General features: G+C 41.0%; 2 protein-coding genes across 4 annotated transcripts in view; one reads left to right on the top strand and one right to left on the bottom strand.

The window, feature by feature from the left end:
* The first annotated feature begins 1,934 nt into the window (after nt 1-1,934).
* On the top strand, nt 1,935-25,584 carry BTF3 (basic transcription factor 3). Of its 2 annotated transcripts, XR_012578251.1 has the most exons (7): nt 1,935-2,094; nt 2,384-2,452; nt 5,638-5,751; nt 5,991-6,192; nt 8,649-8,705; nt 9,191-21,332; nt 23,571-25,584. XR_012578251.1 is itself a non-coding variant. In XM_005488291.4 (6 exons), the coding sequence occupies exons 2-6, from the start codon at nt 2,384-2,386 to the stop codon at nt 9,235-9,237; spliced, it is 489 nt and encodes a 162-aa protein (XP_005488348.1). In that variant the 5' UTR covers nt 1,935-2,094; the 3' UTR covers nt 9,238-25,584. The 2 variants fall into 2 exon arrangements, 1 of the variants encoding a protein (XP_005488348.1); XM_005488291.4 differs by having other exon boundaries at nt 9,191-25,584.
* Nucleotides 25,291-26,707, bottom strand: part of ANKRA2 (ankyrin repeat family A member 2) — a 9,421-nt gene continuing 8,004 nt past the window's right edge. For both annotated transcript variants that reach the window (XM_005488293.3, XM_005488292.4), the window contains exon 9: nt 25,291-26,095. In XM_005488293.3, the coding sequence (XP_005488350.1) occupies nt 26,040-26,095 (56 nt within the window). In that variant the 3' untranslated portion in view covers nt 25,291-26,039. The remainder of the gene's footprint in view (nt 26,096-26,707) is intronic.

Below are 26,707 nucleotides of genomic sequence, written 5' to 3'. Positions count from 1 at the left end.
CACTCGTCAGAGTAAACTCAAACACAGTGGCAAACTTGTGGGAGACTGAAATTGTAGACTGAATGATCTCTGCCTCAGAAATGCAAAGTGAGGAACAAGGTTTACATGTACTCAAAGGCAGCAGCAACTGCGTGAGTTAGGGCCTGGGAGGAGTGTGAGTTTGGCTCTCAGAAGAGAACGCCGAAAACACAAAGACTGGCAATACTTTAAAAGGGTAGATTAAGGCCTTGGTGAGGGAAAACAGCTACAGGGGGACATCTCTGAGGGGTCCAGTAAAGGCACACAGACAGTGTGTGCCCTCAGTGACCAGCAGCAAGCAGCTGCATGTGGATAGTTTATAAATTACAATAACATAACAGCAGAGGAAAAGCCACAGGGAAAAACACACAAGGTGGAAGAAATAAAAAGAACAAGGGCTGTTACACAGGCAGCGGTGACAGAAGAATCTCAGTAGTTTGGCTGGGCAGGGGCAGCTGGGGGCATTGGGGTATGTTTCACTTAAGGGGCCTCACCACAGAGCTCTGCACTGGCCAGCTGGGAGGAAGGAGGTGAGTTGATGGGGACAGCAGGGAGAAGCACAGCCACGGGCTTTGAGAGAGGGCCTGCACTAAAAAAGGGAGAAAGAAACATAATGCTCACGTGTTTTCTAGCATGAAAAATAATAAACACATGATTAGTGAGGCCACATCTGGAGCACCACGTCCAGTTCTGGACTCCTCAGTACAAGAAAGACAAGGAATTACTGGAGAGGGTCCAGCCACACAAGCACAACTTCTGGGGCACCTCTCTTATGACAGACTGTGGGAGCTGGGCCTGTTTAGTGTAGAGAAGACTAAGAAGGGATCTTAATATATAAATTATAAATATCTCAAAGGCAGGTGTCAAGAGGATGGTGCCAGATTCTTTTCAGTTGTGCACAGTGACAGGATGAGGAGCAATGGCCATAAGTTAAAACACAAGAAATTCCTCCCCAACATGAGAGATAACTCCTGTATGTTGAGGGTGGCTAAGCAGTGGAACAGGCTGCCCAGGGAATATGTGGAGTGTCTCTCTCTGGAACTGTTCAAAACCCACCAGGATATGTTCCTTTGTCATCTGCTCTGGGTGTTCCTGACTTATCAGGGGCATTGCACTGGATGATCTCCAGAGGTCCCTTCCAATCCAAATGGTTCTGTTACTCTGTGATGCCAGACCATGGATGTGAAGCCTGTGGTGGGGAACTTCCCTGGCAAGGCTGCAGGTAGCAGGCTGCGTAAGAGGGCAGCAAAGTGACTAAGACATGGTAATCTGAGGCATGGTCAGGGCAGACATGGTGAGTGCTGGGTCCTGCCCTTGCCACAACAACCCCAGGCAGCTCCAAAGCTGGGGCAGAGTGGCTGGAAAGCTGCCCACGGGAAAAGAACCTGTGGGTGCTGATCCAAACATGAGCCAGCAGATGTCCAGGTGGCCAGGAAGGCCAATGGCATCCTGGTCTGGATCAGCAATGGTGTGGCCAGCAGGACAAGGACAGGGATTGTCCCCTTGTACTGGTGAGGCCACGTGTCCAGTGCTGTGTCCAGTCCTTGGCCCTTCAATAGGAGGAGGACATTGAGGTGCTGGCAGAAGACCAGAGGTGGCCAACAAAGCTGGTGAAGGGTCTGGAGCACAAGTCTTATGGGGAACAGCTGAGGGAGCTGGGGATGTTTAGACTGGAAGAGACTGAGGGGTGACTTTATCACTCTCTACAACGATCTGAAAGAAGGTGCAGCAAGAGGAGAGTCTACATCAAGAGGAATTTCTTCACAGAAAGGCTGACAAGATATTGCAGCGGGCTCCGCAGGGAGATGCTCGAGTCACTATTCCTGAAGTGGTCTAAGGAAGGACTGGCCGTGGCAGCGGGCGCCAACCACACCGCAGGTCTTTCCCAAGCCAACAGCTCCGGGATTCCACGGCCCGCCCCGAGGGGCGCCCCCTGCCGGGCCCGGCGCGGCGCACGCGCGGCCCGGCGCGCAGGTCCTTCCTTCCGGCCGCCATCTCGCCGTGCCCGCGTGCGGATCCCGGCCCCGCGTCCTGCCGACCGCTCCAGCCGCGCTCCGCGCCCCTCCGCTCGCCGAGGTACCGCGGGGGCGGCGGGGGCGGCCGGGAGGGGAGCGTGACTCGGCCGGGGGCGGTGGGGGCGGTGGTGGTTGGAGAAAGGGACGGCGGTTACGGGCCGGGCCCGGCGGGGAGGCTCGGCGGGGCTCGGCGGCTCTGCCTGCGATCGGAGAGCGTTCCGGCCCGCTGGCAGGGCGGGGCGGGGCTGCCCCCGTGCCGCATGTGGGTGTGTGTGAGGGGCGGCTGCAGAGCCCCCTGCGCCCACCTGCCCCCACGGGTGTTCCCACACCCACTCTTGTTGTTCCCGCAGATGAAGGAGACCATCATGAACCAGGAGAAGCTGGCCAAGCTTCAGGCCCAAGTGCGCATTGGTGGCAAGGTAGGAGCCGCCTCCCTGCGCTGCCTTCGGGATTGCGTGTCCCTGCCCGTATGTCGGGCCTGACACAAGAGGTCCCGGAAACGGGTGTGTGGGGCAGCCCTGAGTGCTCTCAGCTTGGCTGCATTGTCCTCAAGGGAATCTGTGCTCTGCCAGGGCCATCTGAAGTCACTTTTGTAGGTGCTATATGCAGTAGATGAATCTCCAGGCGTTTCTCTTTCTGTAGGTTTTGTTACAGCAGATGTAATATTCTTTGTTAAGGTGAATGTGAATCTAGTAATTAGCAAGGTCAAGTGCAGGGTACTGCAGCTGGGTCACAGCAGCCCTGGTACCAGCACAGGCTGGGCATGACCAGATCCCAGCAGCCCTGCCCAGAAGGAATTGGAGCTGCTGGTGGCTGAGAGGCTGGACATGCCCCAGCCATGGGCACTGCCAGCCCAGAGAGCCACACGTGTCCTGGGCTGCATCCAGAGCAGGGTGGGCAGCAGGGCAGGGAGGGGATTCTGCCCCTCTGCTCTGCTCTGCTGAGAGCCCACCTGCAGGGCTGCATCAGCTCTGGGGGCACAGCACAGGAGGGACAGGGACGTGCTGGAGGGAGTCCAGAGGAGGGACAGCAGATTGATCAGAGGGCTGGAGCTCCTCCCATGTTAGAACAGTCTGAGAGAACTGGGACTGGTCAGCCTGCAAAAGAGGAGGCATTGGGGCCTAAGTGTGGCCTCCTAGTACCTGAAGGGAGCCTACAGGAAAGATGCATCAAGACTATTTACAAGAGCATGTAGTAGCATGTCAAGGGGGCATGGGTTTAGCTTGAAAGTAGGTTTAGACTGGATATTAGGAAAAAATTCTTTACTATGAGGCTGGTCAGGCACTGGAACAAGTTTTCCAGAGAGGCTGTGGATGCCACATCCCTGGGGGTGTTAAGGGCTAGGTTGGATGGGACTCTTGAGTACCTTGGTCCAGTTAGAATTGTCCCTGCCCATGGCACAAAGTTTGGAACTAGATGGTCATTGTAGTCCTCTTGCAGCCATCCCGTGCTAATTCTATGGGCTGTTTTAGAAAACATGTGGGATTTAAAGTGAATATACCTTACAGCAGGTGAGGTTTGGTATAGTTTTCATAACAGGTCTTAGAGGTCTTATGTTACTGATTTGTCAGAGATACTTATGTTGCTCAAGGCAGTTTTTTGCCGTTCTGCACAAATTTGAAAATTCTATATATTGTCATACTTTTTTAATTGCAGACTAATATAATAAGAAAAACTTTATTTTGTTATATTTGAATAGGGGTATTTGTGTTGTGTGATTACTTATAATGTGAGAAAAGTATGTTTAATATGACAGTAAACATTTTAATTTCAGTGTCAGTTCTAATTCAGGAATTTTTCAGGAATCTTTCATACCTGAGGGAGTATACACAATGTTCTGGATTACAAATTATTCAACAGAACTCTTGCTGACAGAATTTCCAGGAGCTTTCATTCCAGTGTTTGGGGCTTTTTTCCCTTTTCTTTTTGCCAATTGCTGGAGATTTAGGCAGCCTAAAGCAGGGTTTATGTAGTAATTAACCACCTTGGTAATTTTTGCATATTCTTGGTATATGTTAATGGTTAATTAGAGAACTCCTGTATTATTTTGCTGATTGAATGCATGTTAACCAGTGTGTGTTTATTGACTATAGAGGCTTTTAATGTCTGTCATGTGAGAGCATGCATTCAAATTGCAGTTCTTGCAGCTTGCTGATCAATATAGGGCTTTTATAGACATTAGGCAAAGCTTAGAATGGTAATTTAAGTCTAAAATTGGCCTGTGAAATAGTTGGAATGCCTGAACCTGCCATATTATTATTTTTTATAATGAGAAATTATTCATGATATCTTTATTGCATTGTTGCCATGTAAGTTGAGATGGGTGTGAAGGAGGTACATATTCCTCCATATTCCTTGATTCAAGATGTCATGTTCTGAAATTTACCGAGAATTTTGTTGTCCTGGGGACTTAGCGTATGCCTTATTTAGCTCAATTCTTGGGTAGACAAGCCACTAAAATAAAGCAATTCTGTTACTTTTAGCAGTTTCCAAACCACTGTGTGTGCTAACACAACAGTAGCAGGGTGTGAATATCAAGTTTTCTAGACAAAAACTTTAATGTTTGAGTGGTCATCTTCCAAGTGTTGGTTTCATATGAATTTGTCACTAATGTTCCTCATTGTTGGTAGCAGAATTATGTTAGATTTGTTACTGTCCAGCCAACTTTTAAATTTCTGACAGTAACTAAAAAGGAATTGCAGCTATTTACACAGCTAGGCAGCAACACATTCTCTTCTTATTAGCATGAGGTAGATGAGCAGCCAGAGTGGGAGAGCTTAGATTAGTAGTTACAGTTACATTATGTCAAAAACAAGCTTAGTTTCACTTTTTTACAGACATTTTATGTCAGATTTTTCTGAACCCTTGTGCAAGCAATTGGAGAATGACATTTTCTGTTTTTTTATATAAATAGATGTATTCTAATGTGGAACTTTTACTTCCCTGGAGAAATCTAGAGCTTTGGATCTGTAGGACAACTTAACCTTTACTTGTTTGGTTTCTAAACAGGGTTGGTCTACAGCACCAGAAGTATTATTTAAAATGTATTTATGAAATATTTTGGAAAAGTAGGCATTCTTCAAATATGTAAATCCATCAGATGAAAGATGGCTATTTAGAATAAAAATGGAGTATTTTTGGCTTTTCTCTTATTCATTTGTTAATGATGTGTTCATAGCCTTACGACCTCTGATTTTTACCAAAATTTGGCTATAATCTAAGAAAAAACTAATAACTTTTGGAAATTGCTTGAAACTGTTCATTCTTCAGTTTTATGTCTTGTGATGACTTGGGTTAAGAAGGTTAAATTTACAACTCCCCTTTTCTAAGATGTTGAGTAAAACTGACATTTGTGGAATAAATACTCTGTGATGGCATTGCTTCCTAAAACTTTATGCTTCTCTTACATGTGCAAATCTTGCCTAACTGCAAAGAGAAAAACTGCTGCAGTGCAGTTGGGCAGCAGGGTTACATGCAGTGAAACACAGGTGCAGTATGTTAAGCTGATTTGTAGAAATTGTGAGGTAGTTATGCAGCCTTTAGGATTACAGTTTGTGAGAACTACTTAAGCTTTATCTTGTAATTTTTAATTTTTTTTGCAAAGGGTACTGCCCGCAGAAAGAAGAAGGTTGTTCACAGAACAGCTACAGCAGATGATAAAAAGCTTCAGTTTTCATTGAAGAAACTGGGAGTCAACAATATTTCTGGAATTGAAGAGGTAATTGCTTCAAAGGAAAAAAAATATTTAAACACAAAATAGAAATAGTATTATAGAAAATAGAAAATGTATTAAATAGAATATGCATTAAAATAAATTTTCTGGTAAGTAACATAGCTCCTAAACTTGTCTGTAGATGATCAATAGGTCTTCCTGGAGCTTTAAGAATCTTTATTTCCTGTTAAATTGAAAAATCCTGTTCAACTGCTTCAAATACTGGATTTTTTTTTTTCTTGCAGGTAAACATGTTTACCAATCAAGGAACAGTTATTCACTTCAATAACCCAAAAGTTCAGGCATCTCTGGCTGCTAACACTTTCACTATCACCGGCCACGCTGAGACAAAGCAGCTGACAGAAATGCTGCCTAGCATCCTAAACCAGCTCGGAGCTGACAGTCTGACCAGCCTCAGGAGACTGGCAGAAGCCCTACCCAAGCAATGTAGGTTGAAACTTGAATGTGTTTCATGCTGGCAGCTGACATTGCACTCTTGTTGTCAGCAAGCATGTTATAAAATCCTTATAAAGAAACCAAACACTTTAAAATCAATTTTATTTATAGCTCAAACCCAATGGCAAGCATGACTCAGTCAAGCAAAGTCACCTGTTAGTGTGTCTTGTAGCTGGGTTAGCACTGGAAAATTGTAGCCAGACTTGATTTTCTGGTACCTTCCTTCTTGGTGTGGCAGTCATATTTTGACATATCTTGTTCATTATAGCTGGGTGAATCAATTACTCTGTAAGTGTTAGGTTTTAAAGAAGGATAAGTTTGAGTATATTTCTTGACACTTGGAATGGAACTGTAAGTAAGTGGGAGAGAGACATAACAGATAATCTCGTGATTGCTATTCTCCCTCCCAGGTGTGGTGCAAGTATTGCTCCATGGGCTTTTTGATAACTAGGAAGAAATTACAGGGTATTTATAAGGAAGTACATTATAATTTCAGTATGTGTAAAACAGTATAGAGAACAGGGCTGATATGAGCATTAAGCTAGATACACCAACTTCTATTTCATACTTTAAATAGTAAAAAGTATGAGCATTTGTTCCTTCTAAAACTGGGAAAAGTATAGTAAGGACTTAAATATGTAGTGTTTGATAAAGGTGCTGCTGCTACAGGATGAAAATCAGGAGTGAAAGACTTGTTGACACTGGGAACATTCCTTGTGTCCTGCGTGTACAGTCTTGTACTTCCTGAAATATCTTAAGCCCATTCCTTCAAATATATGGAACAGCCTGAACATAAAAAAAAAAGAGATAAAATCATTGTGTCCGATCTTTGGCAGTTCTAATTTGATTAATGTATTATTCTTCCTCTGCTTTGTTGCCAAAGCAGCCTCTCTTTACATTCCTAAAATTGATGGTGCCCTCCTGGCAACTTACCAATGAAAAGGATTTTACTAGAAGTAGTCCTCAAGATATGGAGTAAAGTGTTCTTTATCATGATCCTCAGATCCTTTCTTCTAATGTCACCTCTGTGATAGTAATAGAGCTTGAAAGAAAAGAGTACTTGGAAGGATTTAGAATGATTGCTGGAGTTCTGTTTTCTGATAACAATGAGAAGCCAGTTATAAGAGGCTATATACTAAGCTAAACTGTGGAGTTTTAGAAGGAGGGAAGCTTGTTTGAAGTGATTAGTTTTTATGTTCTAATAAATGGCTGTTTCTTTCCACTAAGAGTGGATGCCAGAACTAGTTGCACAAAACTTTCTATTTGGCATTGTCAGCTAGGTTTGGAAGCCTAATATCAATGAATGAAGCATCTGTGATGATTGCAGATGCTAAGGTAAACTTGGACTGGTCTTGGGGATGAGAGAGAATGCAGGTAATTTAGGACAAAATAACATGGTTTGCTTTTCAAATGTTGTTTTTAATGTTGCATTTAAGATTTAACAACTTTCTGCTTCTTAAAAAAAACAAATGAAGGGCAGTGATGTCCTTGTCCCGAGTCCTTTCAAAACAAAGTGTATTTATCACTTCTGGTTCTCTAGAAATGAATGTACAGATCTAGTAAGAAACCATGTTTTTCCTCACACTTTTCTTAAAAACTGAGAAGGATTAATTGGAATAATGCTAAGGTAGAGAGTAAGTAGAGAGTAAGAGAGTAGTAGAGAGTACTAGATGTGACAGTACAGCTAAGAATAGTTGTAGAGTATTCTTATTCTCTATACTCAGACACTTGAGATAGCATTAACCCTTGTTACATTATACTTCTGCCCGGTTCAGCAGATGCTCACTGGTCTGCTACAATGGAGATGGTTAAATCTCATTACTTCTGTCAAATGCAATAGGAATGGTTAAAGAAATTACTGAGTCGGCAAACATGTGGACTAGAACACTAGGTCGCCTAAACCACCTAAGGAGTGTAAAATTGTGCGACCAGTTCCATATTCCTTTGACTTTGCCAGAGAACAGTAGTACCTTTTAAGTACTTCTACTTGTGTCTGCCTGCAACTTCACAATTACACCTCAGCTTTCTTTGGATATGTGGGGTAATAAGATCCTTCAAACTTCGTGATGTAAAATATGTAAATTTAAGAGCCATGTGGTAGTCCATAAACTAACCTACTTTTAGGAAAAACTTGTAAAATCAATCTCCACTTGTATTTGGGAGTTATTGTTGTGCAGAGTACTCAATATGTTTGTACAAGATGGTGACTAGTATGCTGTTTAGCATGCATCTTCTAATTTTACTACTGGGCTGTTTGAGCATTATCAGAGAAAAAGGGAATGTAAACTTCTGACATTAGATAAAGAGTTTTTTTTACAAAACTGGATAAAGCATTGCAGCTTGGCCCAGAATCTTTGATAATGTTTTCAAAAAACACAAAGCTAAACAATAACTCAAAATGCCTGTGATGACCTTGAATGAAGCTTTTGAACTACTTGCTCTTGCAGCTGTGGACGGAAAAGCACCACTTGCCACTGGTGAAGATGATGACGATGAAGTTCCAGGTGAGACCAAACATGCAGTGGTGGAGAAGGAAGTGAATTTTGCTGAGAAATCTTACACATAGCATAAGATCAGACCAGGGATAGTAAGAATGATGTCTGGTCACTTCTGTGGGCAGAATTTCTGTGGGCAGAGTATTTCATTAATTTCAGATACTGTGAGAGACTTCGCAGTTTAAGCTAGCATTTTCATCCTGTGTTGAAGTGATAACTGTGACCAAGATCATTATTTAATATTTCATGAGAAACTACCTTGTCAGAATCACTGCCCAGTCATTATCGTGAAGTTACATGCTTTTAGAATTGTGCTTTTTAATGTACTGTCCAAAATTTCTTTGGTTGAGCAATATTTGCTCTGTATTTTACAAGCTGAAAGTTTTTATGGTAAAAACTTGATATGAAGTAGGACTTTGGAAAAAAATTCAAACCCAAAATGTTCGGCAGAGGGGAAATGGGTCAAACTTTTAATTCCAACAATCTTTTTCTAGATCTTGTTGAAAACTTCGATGAAGCTTCGAAGAATGAGGCAAACTGAACTTTCACCTCCTGAATAAAATTAAAACTTGAAAAAGCTATATGGAGCTGCTATTTTCTATTGTGACTGCCTTGATTTATTCCTGATGAGATCTCAAGATCAGTGATATTTGGAAACTCCTTGAATATACAGCTCCTTAGTTACTGCTTGTACACTGTTATTTTTGTGGCCCGATTGAACAAAACTATGCTTTGAAATAAGTCAGATTGCTAACAAATTTCTGCCTAGACACATTTTTTGAGTAACTTCTACAAGCAAACACTCATCTTTAATGAACTTTGGCATACAATAAAAATATAAAACAAAGTTTCTGGTGTGACTTTTTGTCAGAAAATCGGGGACAAAAATATTAAACAACAGGTCCTAAATATTAAACAATCTTAAAATGTTTTGCTTTTCTGCAGAGCATTCTCCTTTTGCTGTGTTAAAAAGCTGGCTCCTGAAAAAAAGCTTTCTGTGCATAATGAAACCTTTTGGACTTAATTGGTGAATTTCTGGCATTGCAGGTTAGAGGTAGGTAGGCTATAAGTCAGTTTGTAACCTACTGGATTTACGAAATAGAATTGTATTTTAGCAACAGTTAATGGTGGCTTAATCTAACACAAAACTTGCAAGTTGAGGAGGAATTTTTACTTGCCAGCTGCTTGCTGCTGGCCTTGGGGGAGCTACATGTGAGTGTTAAATTTTTATCTTCAGTGAGTGTTCAATAGATGTTTGCATGGTACAACTGTTTAATGGGTTATATAATACCATTTTAATTTTATTTACCTGAAACCATCAGTTTTATGGGTAAATGAAGCACGGAAAGGAGGAAAACCATTAATAAAATTGATAATGGTTCTTAAGTGTATTTACCAGCTTTGGATCTATTAACTAATAATTTGAATGTTTCAGGAATGTGTTGTTTTTATTGCTTTTTGGGTTTTTGTTGTGTTTCAGAGAAAAATATAACTTTCTAGGGCACAAGAAAGGCATTTTGCATTCCATTCTGACACCTCTATAGCTGGAGTTTCTAAGGGTGAGAACTAAATTTCATGTTTGTGAGTCATTGATATTAATGATAGATCAGAAGCTTGCATGACCGAAGAGCACCCAGCTACTGGCCTCCTAAGGTTGTTTCTAGAGCAGATACTTCAGGAAGTGTAGATTCACCGTGACTTGCTGAGAATGAAATTCAAGGTAGGATTTGCTGTACCCATAGCAAAGCTCTCCGTGTTCCTGGAAAAGGGTGGGTCTATGTCTGGCTTGTCAAGCATGTTTGTCATAGTGTACATTGGGAAACAGTGGAGGAACTTGTTCAAGCTCTAGAACTCCTGTGGTTTGAGGTAAGCAGACTAATGTGGGCGTGTCATGGCTGAAGCTGGGTGCAAGAACTTTAGGTAACAATTTTAGAGCACTTGTCTTGGTTTACAAGTACTTCAGTGAACTCTGCTTGTACCGTTGAATTAGCTTAAAAAGTGAATTCATTTGAGTTGTGGCAGTAAGGTAGAAAACCTAGGCCTGTGTGAATTTGACTTTTGAAATAAAGGATGGCAAATGTAATTGCTGTGTATTAGGGAAAAAAACCAAATTCTGCAGAGTAGCTTGCCAGACTTCCTGTGACCTGTTGAGTAAATAAATGACATGCTGGGTTTTTATGAGTGTGTTACCTGTTCTGTGATTCAGATATGCTAGTCCACATAAATTGTTTAGGCCATCATAGCCCTTATGAAATACTTTCTACTGATTCCTATCTTACGAAGTAACTTCGGGCCTTGCTTAGATGTTACAGACAGCGTTAGCCTCTTTCCCTCTAACACACATACACTTAGTACTTAAAAAATAAGATCCTCACTAAAGCAGTGTCTTTGAAGTGTGTTACACTTTGAAGTGCAATGTAATCTAGTGATCAACACCCATGTGACATGCCTTTGGAAGTCTTTGTGCAAGGTATGCTCCTCATACACTCCCAGTCAGGAAATACTGGCATAATCTGCATCTTCAGACTCAAATTGAGGATAAAGGTATGAGCAAACTATGTTCTTGACTATAGCAGAGTCTAAATGGAAGTAAAGTATTTATCTGGTAAGGTTATAATATTCTTCATGTGTAACTTAGTGTTCAATCCTGGACTCAATGGTGTGATTATTTTTCTCTTAGTAAGGAGTTTTGTTATGGTTTTCCTAATCTGTCACTAATTACTAGAAACTGAGGATAGTTTCTCAACCTGATGTTTCTCATCAGGTTGAACTTCTGGGTAACCATACTGTAATTATGCTGTTACGGATTCATATCTAGTTTTACTCAAGGAAAATGGCTCTCCATTCCAAATATTTTGGACAACGGAGGAAAACAAATGCCTGTGTTTCTACTGAGTTTTTTATTTTTAAAAGGCTAAAGGAATGTTCAGGTTCTGTCACATTAAGCTCTGAAATAGCTTAACTCAGTGCAGTGGTGGGTTCTAGTGAGGTTTTTCATAATGTTTGGAACAGAGTTTTGGAAATATTTTCATATTAATCTTACACTTTAAGGGCTTTGCAGTGTTTTAAAATTAGTATATTCTAATATCAAAACCCAAACAACAGAAACCTTTTGGGAGATGGTGAAGCTGTGTGTTTTATTAGTGGTGTACATATGAAAAGCTTCTAACTATGGTTTTAAAGTAAGCCACATCTATGAGAGTTGCTGAAAATGTTTTCTACTGGATATGATAGTTGTAAGATCCTGACCAGTAAAGTTCTCAAAGTCACCTTGCATTATTATTACATGTTTGTTCTTATTAAAGGCTTGTGAGTCTTTGGTTGTGTCTGTTAGGAAAAGTAATAATTGAGAATGTAATGTAATGCACATTTGACATACGTGACAAAGGAAGAACATGCTTAAAATGTTCACAGCTCAATACTTGAAATTTGAAATCAATGTTTGTGTATTTTCTTATATTGATTTGCCTGGAGTGTGGGGGAAGTTAAGTGTAGTTGCCACCTCTCTGAAATTTTGTGCTGATACTGTGTTTTGTGGGTGAAACATCATACAGATAATTTACTTTTCCTCAAGTTGTCTACTGTATCTGCTGAAAACCTAAATGTGTAATGGTACGGTTGGAATAACAGGCTGTTCTGTCCTTTAAATGTGGGAGTAGATTTGAACAAGTTAGTAAACTGGAGAGTTAATATTCAACAGAGATATAGGGAAGTCCATGTTGATGATGACTAGATTACAGTCTTAAGTGACTGGCAAGATGGTGGTATATGTAAAAAAGAGAGATTTCTAAGCTGCGTATTTTAAAATATTAATAAGTACTCAACATGTCTTGCACTTAACTAATACATGCAATGTGGCTTCTAATTTTTCTGAGCTATTCTTTCTTAGATGTGGCTGAAATGATGGAAAACTATGAGAGTTGCTGAAAATGTTTTCTACTGGATATGATAGTTGTAAGATCCTGACCAGTAACAGAGATAGGACTCTGAAAGGAAGTCTTATTTTACAGAAAAAGGAGCTTATGGTGCAGCTGAGCCAAGCTTACTTAGCTTGGGGGAACTGTCTGTAGCACGAGGAAATAACACAATTAGTTTGACTACAAGGTGAACTCAGTAACTTTAAAGATGGATGAAAAGTGGATGTATATATGGAAACTCTGAGAATCAGGAGTATATCTATTTCTGTGTATTCTAATTGACTTTAAGCTGTGGTTTCTTGGTAACATGGTACCTGCAGTTTCATCATGAAAGTTTTAACTCCTCTGCTAATACTCTGTCTTCATGTGTGGATTATCATTATAAAATAATGTTACTGAATAGAAGGAAGACATTTTATGTAGTACTATTACTGTATGGTCTTACTGTAATCTGTTTTTTTTTTAATAAGAGATTTAACAGATGTAATTTACATTACATTTACATTGCACCTAAGGTATCCTGGTAGTGAAAAAAAGCCATTTGAACAATGTTTGTGTAATGCAGGGATTAGTAATACTTTAACAGATGAGTTACAGCGCAATGTTTTGCATTCGTAGTGAATCCAGACAAATCAGAACAATTGTTGACTAATTAGTGTTGTAGTGGTATAGGCTGTAATACAGTGCCTATGTCTGTAACCTCTTGCATGAGTGGAAGGCAGAATTCTAGGATATCTTGCTGCTAATCAGATTGATTGAAGCTCAGTTTGATCCTGCAAAAGCTTTTGATTGTGATACCCATTAACCAAGATTTGCAACACATCCTCACACAAGGATTTGATGCATGCTGCAGGTTACTGGCAGATAAATCTGCTGCAGTTGAGATCCTTATTCTGCAATTCCATTGAACAATGCCCTTTTTTTTTTCCCTTCTTTTCTGGAAAAATGTAGTAATGGGCTGTATCCTACTCCAAATTTTTAGGGCACACATGAAGTTAACATTCTCTGTGTAAGTTGTACCTGAGTTAATAATGTCTGTAAGGATTATGCTGGAGTCTCAAAAATTTCAGCTCTGCATACCTGATAAGTATCCTGCTTCCCAACTTGTGGCAAGTATTTGTGCCTGCGTGTTGTCACTGGCTTAAAATGATGCAATAAGATTAGGCAAGGTTTGAAGTTGTGGAAAGTATCAGCTGAAATGGAGGGAGCTGTGGGTTTAAGCTGCCTCTTCAGGGACTGTGACTAGTCCTGCTATTCTTTGCTGTTACTTCCAGTAACTACATCAGGCAAATGCAGATGTAACTGAGTATAGTCAGAACTCTCAACAATAGCATCTCTCCACAGTGAGCTGCTGTTTTGTGATGGATTTCTAGTAACTGTGTGTAAGCAAGACTACTGCCACCTTTGAGAACCCAGCTGAGGTGTTCTGAGAGGGCTTCTTGCCCTATTGTGCCTGTAAAAAGAAAGATGGTTGGACATGCCAAAATTTATGCTTGTGTGACATTGGTGTTTGACATAACATCTGTGGTATTACACAGAGATTGTCACTAGTAGTCACAGTAGAGTAGAGTGGTGTTAAAATGAATGGGGTGATGAATATGCTCCTTGTCTCTTCAGTTGCCTCTGCAGAACTAGGAGGAATTAAAAGTAATAATCTTTAGATTATTATTCATTGAGCCACATGGGTGAGTAACATAGCTAAGATGCACAGTGAGCAGACTAAAGCAATTAGGAGCCATTTTTATAATACTTTTGCGTCTTAAAGACTTCTGCATTTGTGCTCATTTCTAACATTGTTTGGCTTCACCTGTCCAGGTCAGTCATCTCATTTTGTTGTGTTAGATTTGTTTTATTCATCTGTCCCCAACAAGCATGAGCCTTATGTAAATATATGGTGAGGGTTATGTGAACATGTGTTTGAAGGATGCAAAGCTAAACTAAAAATGAGGTGAAATGAAAATACTGAACAATTGTGTCAGCAGAGTGGCAGATTTATTGATCCGAGATGTCCATTACAAGATTTTGTTCCAGAGACAGTTGGTATACAGAGCACCAGGGAGGAGTTAATTTCAGAATTCCTTTTTTTCCCCTCCCAGCTGCTTTGCACCAGTTAGTGTTAGGAATCAGTAGTTACTACAGTTCTTTCTGGTTTAGGGAAGCTCCTAAACAGCATGAAACCAGCATAGCCAGCTCATGTAGCTGGGGTTTGCCTTTAGCGTATGTTGGGGGCAACATTTGGATAAACAATTCTCATGTACATCTGCAGCATTTCATGCTCCAGTAATTACTGCCCGGGGGTGATGATCTTCAAGATTTTTGGGGGGGTTGGGGCTGGGTATGTTTTTACTGTGTAGAAGCTAGACTAGCTTACAGGTCTCAGGATTCACTGAGTCATCATCTTCCACCGGCAAAAAAATTCAGACTTGCTCAGATGTGACCTTGTGGACGTATACACTGGTGTCTGGGCTGATCTCTGTCAGGATCTGTATTCTAGATGGATTGTCATTCTGCTTAAGTGCATCAGCCCTTTACAACAGACCCTTTACTCATGTTATATTTGTTCCTCATATTTTAGCATTGTCCTATTTTAATAATTTGTACCTTGGAAATAGGTGATTATTTATTTCAAAACCTGTTTTTATTCCTGATTATGTCCCACCTTGGCAACTCTCTGGTTTCATCAGGATATATAGTATATTTGAGACAAACTATATAAGCAGGCTGTAAATTAAATTCCAGTGGGGATGCAAGGCTTCGAGGATGCACCAGTACATTTTTCTGGGATGCTGTGGACCTTCTGGAAACAGTTTTGTGTGAACAGAAAATCATAATGCTTCTAAACAAAAGCCTTTTTGGAGACAATGATGGTGCTGTTATGCCTGTGATTTTACCATATATTTGGGATAGATTATACCACGATTGCAGAGTAGAAAGGCAAGCTATTTTTGTGATACATTTTCAGAAACAATTGTGCTGAATCCCTTAGATTGTAACATTTAAGAGAGTCTAGATGCAGTCTAGTGGCTACAAAAGTGGGATGGAGCGATCTGTGTGGTTTAGCTGAAGCTTGCCTGTTTTTCCATGGTGCTAGAAGCCTGAATAAGTTCTGGCACATCAAATGTGCCTGCAGACTACATATCATTCAGTGTCCTTTAGCTGACAACAATACACAAGGTTGAGTTCAGGCATTGGATGGTATAATAGGTCCTTCTGAGATCCTTGGCAATGGTATATACTAGAATTGGTGTAAAAGTGATGCTGTTCTGTAAGCTTCATTTATGTTTATGATGTAGAAATGCTGATGTGCTAGAAAATTTTGTAGGCTGTGAAAAGCATGTGATGTGATTGTACTTGCTATGCTTTGATTTCAGTGCTAAAGAGCATGTTCGGTTGATTTACATAACAAATCAAAACAGTATCTCCCACAATGCAGATCAGGATTTTTTTTCAGAGGATTATTTAGGGATTACTTAGGTTTATTCTTGCAGGAAAAGGATGAGCCATACAGTGCAGTCCCACAGCTGTAATCCACCTTGTTGCTGTGTCCAGTTTACATCTTCTTTCTGTTGGGGTTTGCAACCTTCCCTGCTGATTTCTGCGTACATGGTTGGCCTCATCACTGCTCATCTGCAGAAGATGGACTGACGTGCTTTACAGTCCTGTATGCCTGGAGAGTTGCTAGCTTAATTTGGTGACAAATAACCCTCAACAGAAAGATCTATTCAGACGTCATTCCTAGGACTATAATAATATATAACCCCTAACAATATCTTTGATCTTTAAAGTTCCAAGTGACTGGATTCCTAATTCACCCAGTTATACATTCATTGCCAGATGGAGCAGTGTACTTCCTGAAAGCATTATGTGCTGCACAGCAGGAGGTGCATGCAAGCGGAACTGCTATAACAATACTAATGATGATCATTCTAGTGATGGGCAGTGTCTGCACTCCAGTGATTTATACCGTTGTTGTAAAGGAAGAAGGTCTGGTCCTCAGTGTTCAGAAAAACTAGTGGAATGCCCCGAACATTAGCTTACTAGTTAAAAATGCAGAACATATTTGAGTCTTTCATTTGAGTAAATACAGTCTGTCCTTTTTTTTTCCCCCCCTATCCTTCATTCCTTCCAGAGAATATGGAGTTACATCTGGTTGATGCTAGGTGTAGGCTAGAGCTGTGAATGTGAAATGCTTAGCCAAAACAAGTCACCTAGAATTAAGATAAACTTTCATGGTTGCTCTGCTTCTGACATTTTTTGTCTAACTGTTATAAAACAGTTCTGGAAGATGAGTAATAGTTCTGGCATTAGTTTACATCTGTTTCCTCAGGCTGAGCTAAGCATCATCATCAAGGTTTAAAGAAGCAAGATTTGAGATTTTTTAAAGGTAGATTGTAGGACCAAGGCACAGTGAAGTTGTTCTGGAAATGCAGAGCTGGTGCATACTGTAAATAAAAGTTTGTTTCATGTTGTTTCTTGGCTAAGAGTAAGGTCCAGTGGCTGATTTTCATCTTGGAGCTGTGCAACATTATTTCTTACTGCAGGAATACTGCTGGGTTAACAACGTGGGGGGGGAAGAAAAAGTATCATGGTACACTTCCATCATGGCCCTGGGACAGAGTTTTCCTCTAGTACCACAGTGAGGAGCCAGAATCATCTCCTGTGGATCATGGAAATGGTGAAGAGCAGAGGCCCATCTTCCATCTCTTGGCTTCCTGCTGTGGGCACCTGCTCCCTGTGTGGCATAAGGAAGTGTATGATACAGACTTTTTTTTTAAATGCCAAGGAAAAGCCCACAGGAGGGCTGAAGGGAGATTATGCTCTACCCTGGGAAGGTCTGGCAGGAGGTTGCTGCTTTCTGTAACTGTCTCAGAAATACAAGTGGGGAATTCAAAGTACAAGACAGATGAACAAAGAAGGCAACAGAGTGGAACTAGTAACAGCCCCAGGGAAAACCAGAGCAGACAGGGAAGAGTGTTACAAAGTGCTCATCAAATTTACATGCAAATAGTAATGCTAACATTGTACATGATTAACCAGAATACCCTGCAAAGTCAAACGGGAATGAATAAGACAAAGACTTTGTGCAGTTCTGAACCATTTGGCTGTTACTATTACATGAAACTGCTGGCAATCTGCTTTGTGAGCAGAGTTCATGACATCTGTGTTTACATGTTGCACACTGAATTTGGCAAAAAATAATTTAGTTAATCAGGAAAAGCAATTTATTATATATAGATCTTAATACTCTGAAAAAGTGCATACTGTTATTTAAGTTCAAATTTAAAAGATGAAAAATTTCTGTAAGAAATTACATTGACTAGAGCTTTTGTAAAAACTTTGGAGAAAATCAGCTTGTAATTAAGATTCTGACTGCAGAATTTTCAAACTCCTCTGGTTCTGTAACAAGGAAACACTTTGGATCCATAGGTGTAGTTCAAAGGCAAGTCTGTCTTAGTGTTGTCTCACTGCCATCAGAGGCTACAGAAATCATTCACTAGAATGAAATCAGAAGACTGACCTTTCAAAACACTTAACCGATGCTGAAGTTCCCACCACTTAAAATTTTTGCCACTATAAACAAAGGAAAATGAATACTGAGAAATATTTACACCAAGAAAAACAAAAATTCGTTGTTGTGCCTCAGGGAAATACAAAGTATGTGGAGTGAAGCATGCTGTTAATATTGCATAATCACCAGTTGTCTGTGCCTTTTACATAGGGATTTTTTTCCTGTGAGTAAGGCTTTTTCTTTGCATAGATTTTTTTTTCTGCTGTTTGCTAACTCTTGACTAAATTTTCCTCAGGGTATCTGAATCATAGCTTATGAAATAATTCTGCAAGGTCCTCAGAAGCACCACAGAAAACTTCAATTCCGTGTTCCCTTAGCAGCATAATGTTACATAGTAGAAAGGGCATATGATGCAGGAAACAGCTTCTGAAAAACTACCATCTTCACCTTTGTACTCACTCTTGTGGGAGGTGTTGTGATGACTATCTGACAATTCCTTGAAATTCTGCAGCAAAAAGATGGAAGAAATGGCATTGTCTTAATCTACATTCCTCTTATATGTCTTCACATATAATTAAAAATGCATTTTCTGGGATATCTTTTGAGGCAATAGCTAAGAATTAGTCAGTTTTATTTCCTATATGTTATCTCATTGCTGACTGAAATTCAAGACAAAATACAGAGCAGATATTGAAGGTTCATTATTTAGAACAAGTACTTTTCCTGTAACACAAATAATACAGGAAAAGGAAATTCTGTTCTTTAAGCATACTGATGTAGTTTTGTGTATACATAAGATGTCTTGCAATTTAATAAAAAATGGCTTATGTTATGGTATCTCAAGGAAACACAATTTGCCTTTTATTTGCATTACTTTTCAACAAGTGTGGAAATTCAGCACTTGTTTTTACACAGGACATTAAATCTCCTGTGTAATCTCCTGTTACAGTAATTGGCACTTCATCTTATTTTACTTTAAAATTACAAGAGACATTTTTCTGGATTTTGATTATAAAATATTTTTTGTCTCTTGCTTCCAAGGCATGTCAGATTTGTTGTTTCTTTCATCTGATTTAATCATGCCTGATGCAGTAAAACTTGTGTAAATGCTACGTAAGAATACAGGTGTCAAAGCCTGGGGGACAGATAATGGAGCAAGGATTTCACCAACACCTGCAAGGTCAGTTGCATTTTTTTGCTTCACTTTCCCTAAGGCTGATTCCATTGCAGATTTCACTGTCTTGAAAGAAATGCATCTCTGCACTGGCTCTTCACACCACCTTTCAGAGGTTACTTCTGACCCAGTATACACCACCTGTGTACCACAGATGTTTCCGTGCATAGAGTCAGAGGGAAATTAGGCCAGAAATCCCGGTTTAATCCATGGAGGTTTGGAATTTTTTTCTACATTTTCCCCTTTTGTATATTCAATCACTTTGTTATTTCAGGGTTAGCATTTTTTAATTCATTATTTCTCTGGCTCTGACTCAGAGAATTTAGCTTGATTGTTCTCCAGCCTTATAGTCACTTTCATGAGAATCACAGTGCATATTCTTTAAATAGTGCTCATATTCTTTGTGTATGGATTTACTTTCAAATAGAAAAAAAATAGCACAGTAGAGACACTATACAAGAAATACAGGAACTTGGAGGTTGGGTTTGCTACTCACGGACTGGGGAAAAAAGGCAGGGATTAATGGTGTATGGATGTCAGTAGATGCCAGACCTCTAGTGGGCACACTGGAGAAATGCTTGGAACCGTAAACATTATATGGGAGAAAACCTTATGTACTGTTGGGGGAGAGCTGCTGAAAAGTCTCTTTCAAAAGCTTATCTATTATTTGTGCAAAATTGTTATGTTCCATCATTCATTGTAGCTTTGAGTAAGTGCAGAAGTCCCGGAAGATCAGTTAACATTGTCAGATTTTTTTCAACTAATTTAAAAATCTTAATCGCTGTTTTGACTGAACAGCTATAGTAGGACATCCCCCAGGCTGGAGACAAGAGGCTGGAGAGCAGCCCTGCAAAAAGAGATGTGAGGGTTTGGATTGGGGTCGAGTTGAACATGGTCAGCAGTGCCCTGGCAGCCAGGAGGGCCACCCTGGGGGCATCAGGGACAGCATGGCCAGCCAGGCAAGGGAGGGGATTGTCCGGTTGTGCTCTGCCCTGGGGCAGCCTCACCTCAAGTGCTGGGGGCAGCTCTGGGTGCCAAAGTAAAAGTGAGATATAAAACTATTGGGGAAGTGTCCAAAGGAAGGCCTTGAGGATGGTGAAGGGTCCCGAGAGGAAAGCAGTATGAGGAACAGATGATGTCACTTGGTCTGTTCAATCTGGAGGAGCCTGTGGTGACCTTACGGCAGCCTACAGCTTCCTCATAAGAGGAAGTGGAGAGGCAAGCACTGATCTTCCCTCTGGTAACCAGACTTTGGACATTAGGAAATAGAATGAAACTGCATCAGGGAAAAGTTCAGACTGAACATGAGGGAAAGGCTCTTTATTAAGAGAGTGGTTGATCACTGAACAGGTTCCCACGAAAATGGTCTCCCAGCCTGTCAGCATTCAAGGAGTGTCTGGGTGATGCTTAGTGATATGCTTTAGTCTGAGGTAGTCACAGAATATCTCAAGTTGGAAGGGACCCATAGGGATCGTGCTGCAAGGAGCAGGAAATGTGACTCAATGATCTGCATTGTCCTTTTCAACTTGAAATATTCCATGATCCAAAGAACTACAATGGCTGAAGGGGCTGTAATGCAGGAGGCTGTGGCTTTTCATTCCATACAGCTGATACTTGCTTTCAGCCACTGCATGAAGGATATTTAGTAGCTAGGAGTTCTGTACTAGCAATTAGACTTTCTTGTACCAAGGAAATTTCAATATACAATGTGTTGGCCTAGTTGTTCCAGGACTAACAGTGGAAGGCAGGAGGAAAGAAGTCAGGTACTGTCAGTGTTCCCACAGAAACCACACACTGCTCATTAAGACTCCCTTCCCCCTGTGGCAGACTAGAGAGAATTGGAGGCATGCCAAGCTGTGTGATCTACAAGACCCACTTACTCCATGCAGATTTGGTGGTATGCCATGGAGGAGGGACTTCCCCTTTGAACATCCATCCCAGCACTGGCAGTCAGGGTGCCAGAAGACTGTGAACATCAGTTTAACCAATGGACATCTGAATTGCAACAGTCAAGTCTCGTCATGGGATTCATCGTGGTAATACCTTTCTACTCTTATAATTTCTTTCTCATTATTTTCCTTATGTATTTTCTTAAGTGTTACTTTTATGCTTTTATATTATTACTATGGATAACAACAACCAAAATGGCTACATACATCCTCTCCATTGCAACCAAATTGTTCTAAGGCAAACTCTACACACACACGCACATGCACATATATATAAAACCACCAATCATTCACTCTGTTATAGATACATATTATAATACTGGCTTTTTGCAAATATTAAAATGGATTCTTTATGTGTGGTGTTAGAGTAACTTTGTTATGTAGTTTTTATTTCTTAATTAAGCCTAGAGTCGTAATGAAATCACTGATACATGTATGCTTGCGTTACAATGCCTGCTGGAATGGGATAACATCCAATGAACATAGGAAGAGGACACCTGCTACAGATATGCCAACTATCAGCACTTGCCATCTGAAGACAGGTGAACCAAGGCTCAAAACCTGGAGGTGATAAGAATGGACTAAAACCACAACCAAGGAACATGCATGCTCTAAAAAGGTGGATCCAAGAAGACTTGTTAAATAGTTCTTGGAACATGTGAACTAGTTTGGGGAAAAGTTTACTATGCGTAAGGTCTATGAATATGCAAGAGGCTGATGTAAGGGAAAAGATATTTAAGGGGTGTTTCTGAAGATAAGTGTGGTCTTGGCTGAGTGCCAAGATGCACCCAGCTGTAACAACCTTTGCTCTCTGGTCCTTGTCTCTATTATCCTTTATTAAACTTTTTAAATTTTCACAGGAGAGTGAATGTGTTTTTCACACACTCTACTCCACCCAAAAGGATCTATCTGGTCATTACTTGAATCCTTATAGACTATGCTCAGTGTGAAAAACACGTTCACTCTCCTGTGAAAATTTAAAAAGTTTAATAAAGGACAATAGGACACAAGGACCATAGAGCAAAACAATGCCTAGGTGCATCTTGGCACTCAGCCAAGAGCACACCATCACCTTCTGGGATACCCCTTAAAACCCTTTTACTCTACATCATCCCCTACAGCCTGTTGCATATTCATAGACCATTATGCATACCCATAAGCTAGTTTACATATTCCAGGTTTTACATGGCCCCTCCTCGGGTCTGCCTTTTTAGAGCATACGTGTTTCTTGGTTGTGGTTTTGGCTCCTTCTCTTTTATCACTTCCAGTCTGGGCCTTGGTCCTCACTCTCTTCAGACAGCAAGTGCTGATAGTTGGCATATCTGTAGCAGATGTCCTCATCCTATGTTCATTGGATGTTATCCCATCCGAGCAGGCATTTTAACACAACCATAGCTATTTCACTACTAGGTCTAAGCTTAATTAAACAGCAGAAATAAAAACTATATAACAGTTACTTTAACACCACACATATAAAATCCATTTTAATATTTGCAAAAAGCCAGTATTATATGTATCTATAACATTCAGCACAGTTAATTCTCTCAGGTACTGGATACTTTTTTCAATAGCATTCCACCTGCTTGGGTGCACTTCTAGATCATGCTTGATCTAGTACCTTTCCCTCATGCTTGACAGGAGTTGTCTGCAGGGTCTGAGTTTCTGTCCTCTTCCCAATCCTCTTGTCAGTGCCCACATCCCAGGGTCAGGGATCCCAGTTACCCAGCTTTACTACTGTCTGTTTTCACATCGTGGGCTGCAATACCCCAGTACTGGGCCAGCCAGGTGACCAGGGACTCTCCTGACTGCTGGCTGAAATCTTCTTGTGCACCCGCACCTCACCGAGGGACAGAAATGGGATGATTGATTATCTCTGGCCCTGCCTCTTCCTCCTGTTAAGAGAGCCCTGCTTCCTCCTCATTCCTTCCTGTGTGAACTGATTTGATCTTCCATTTCTTCTTCTGTATAGGGGCGATTGCTACTGTCACCTAAACTGTGAAGAACCAAAACTATCTGACAACGATTTTAGTGTTAAATAATCAAGGCATTACTTTACTTCTGGCCAGATTGGTGTTCTGGCCAAGATATGCAACAGAAATAATTTTATCCACACATAGTCTGGGTGTGCAGAGAATGTAATTTCATCACATGTGAATTTTACCAGATTTTTCACAAACCTTACACAGTCAAAATGAAAAAATTCGTTGGTTCAATGTTCATTGGTTCCAAGTTATGTAGTTCTTAATATTCCGTTTCTCATTCGTTACAAATCTCTTTGCCTCCGATGCTAATTAGATCCTCATCCTTATTGCTTTCCCTGACCAGGTGTCTCTGACTATGCCAGGGATGTTTGGAATGGATGTTTCGTTAATGGCCCTTGATGGCTGCTGCTGGCTGTTATCTTTTCTGTCTCTTCTGTGAAGCTCCCAGTCTGTTGAGATGCTAAGCTCATCAGGCCTCATCTAGTGGAGCAATGGCCTGAAAACAAACTTCAGATCCCTTCCTCCGGGGCAAAGGTGAACAAACCTGACTAAAGTTATAAAAGAAAAAATTTTATACTTCTGTATTTTGCAACACTATCAGAAGAGGTTGTTCAGCTGCAGTCTGCGTGGCCACGGTGCCTGGTGGTCTGCTTTCTTGCCTCTCCCCTGAGCGTGCTGCTTAGGGTCAAGCAGTGTCCAGGAAAGAGTAGCCAGGTCGCGGCACATTGCATGACTTTGTGCCTCTCTTGCTACACCAGTTTTCTTTCACATATTATGCGACTTTATCAGGATCTCATAGTTGTTCAGGAGCAAGAGGAAAGATGTGTGCTAATGTCTTTACAAATAATTTAATGGGTGAAGGTATGAGTGTTTACCTCTTTGAAATGGGTCTTTCTCTACTAAATTCAAGGCAGCAGGTTTGTTGTAGAGACCGGACAGCTTGGCTCCTGAGATCGACAAGAGTCTTCACAAGCTTGAACTTCTCAACTTTGGGGTAAAAAGACAGATTCAAGGGGGCACATGGTGGTTTGGGAAGGCTGTGCCTTCCTGGTATCTCAGCCAGTGGGGAAATAAAGAGGGAAACCTGCGACCGGGAGTTTGGGATAAAAGGAGGCTGTGCCCTCTGAAACCCCGAGAGAGAAATCCCTGCGGGCGTGTGCCCCAGAGGACTCTTCCCCCTTTATTTGAATAAAGTTGAATTACTCCTCTATCTCCTTTTTGGACACAGAACTCTAGCATTTGTGGATTCTCCTGACATGGGTGAACTTCCAAACCATTGAAGCACAATAATCCTTCAAAAGCTGGCCCATTTTTTTCCCACATTCTATGCCACTCATGACTATCTACCCTCAGGGCAGATGTCTGAATAACCTCCCTAGAAATATCTAAACATGATGTAAACCGCCCTGAGGAGACCTGCCAGACTTAGCAACAAGAACATGCTCTTCTTAACCATCCAAAGGGAATTAGGAATTCTCAAAAGCTCTTGTAACAGGAGTGAAAAGATGGGGAAATCGTCCTTTTCAATTCTCCCCTGCCAGACTGGACATGACTATTAATAGAGTCCCAAATCGTAGTGCCTGAGGTAAGGGTAGGAGAGCAGCACTGAATATATATCCCAAATGACCCTCACTGCCCTTGATGTTATCATGCCATGAACTGATGTCACAGTGTACAGCAACAGAACAATCCTGATTACCTTCCCTCCTCTGAATAATACCATCAGGAGGAGCACATAGAGGATTATACAAAGGGTTAGGTACAACACCCACACCAATAGACAAAGCTACACTGTGACCAGTGGCTCCCTACCTAATACAGCAAATACTTAGATCAAATTTGTTTCCAATTACCCCTGATTTTATCTGTCATCTCAATCCTTCCTGGCCCATAGTAGGTGCCAAACAAGACTGCTGTGGTTTAGGAATGGTACTGCCCAGTTTAGTGCTTCCTGGGATGCTTCAAATGCACTCCCACTTGCTTGCTTGCCCACTCCCTCTCTGCTTTCCCCTGGGGTGAGATGGAAAGGGCAATTCGAGGCAAAAAAAGGTAAAGATCACAGGTTGAAATAAGAAAAATTTACTGGACACAGCAATGAGGTAAGAAAACAAGCATTAACAGCAACAATGTACAAAAGACAGAGCGATTCACATGCAAAACTGCTTATTCCAGAGCTCCACCAACCCCAGTGCAACCAGTCTACCTTGACTGGAAGGAACTCCTGCACCCTGGAAGGGACCGCCTCCTGCTCTTAGCAATGAGGTGAGGTGATACAGAGTAAGCTCTCCATCCTAGCCACCTTCTCTGTATCGCAAAAATAAACCCTGCTCTGGCTCTAGCCAGAATAAATATAAACTGGGAGGTCTCAAAAACTTCACACAGAGTGAACATTTTGGTATTATTAACAATACAGGTATCTATCTTTTGTGGTGATATCCCTCAATATCTAAACACATTTCTTCCTGTGAATATGTATTGATGATGTGCTGAAGTAGGACACTTGGCATAGTGCCACCCACTACACTCAGTGTAAACATTTAGATGGTTAAAACTGGGTTTATTTACAATTACTTTCATGCATGACAACTAACTCTTCTAAAATTATACAAAATATATTTAAGAAAAGAAAGACATTGCACATTTGTATTAACAACAATGAAAGAAGAGGAAGAACACCAAAAAGCTTAACTAAAGCCAGCAAATAGTTGCACTGAGGTAAAGTTACAAAACAACCAACTCTTCTCACTGATTAGAGCTAAACAGCAGTTCAAATCTCCAAGCCAAGATGTGGCACCTGCAGAAGAGCCAACCACTATTCCTTGATATTTTGAAGTAGCTTTAATAAATGAGACTCAATAACCTGCTGAACTAAAGCAGAAAAAGAGATGAGGTTAGTACTTATTTTTCTCTATTTTCAGAGTTACACTGTTTTTTTTCTAGCAGATATCTGCTCGTCCTGTGCAATCATTTAATAAAAACCAGACATGTATAAATTCACTCTGTGAATAAGTCAGCATTCCTTCAGAAAGTAAAAGCCTTATTTAATGCAAAAACAATACCCCCAGATAGACAAACAATGTTTTGGGGGGTCATCATCAGTTCTTTGGTTTGAATACACTGATACCACATGGAAAGCAAATTTTTAGCCTACGAACAGAAAATAGGCAGAAGCAATTATGAGAAACTTCTGTGAAACACTTGGAGATGGAGCTCTTGAAGCAGTCTTCTATGTAAACTCCTGTGAGTTGGGCTGTGCTTGTTTCATCTGGGGTAGAGTTAATTTTCCTCAGAGTGGCTGCTGTAGGGCTGTGTTTTGGATTTGTGCTGAACACAGAGTTGATAATACAGAGATGTTTTTGTTATTGCTGAGCAGGGCTTGCCCAGAGCCAAGGCCTTTTCTGCTTTTGGTGCAGCCACACTGGGGAGGGACTGGGGGTGCTTGGCAGGCTGGGAGGAGACAGAGCCAGGACAGGTGACCCA

The sequence above is a fragment of the Zonotrichia albicollis genome, chromosome Z (genome assembly GCF_047830755.1).
Source record: "Zonotrichia albicollis isolate bZonAlb1 chromosome Z, bZonAlb1.hap1, whole genome shotgun sequence".
Taxonomy (NCBI): domain Eukaryota; kingdom Metazoa; phylum Chordata; class Aves; order Passeriformes; family Passerellidae; genus Zonotrichia; species Zonotrichia albicollis.
The sequence above is the reverse complement of the archived record's forward strand: the minus strand, read 5'-3'. Positions and strand labels throughout refer to the sequence as shown.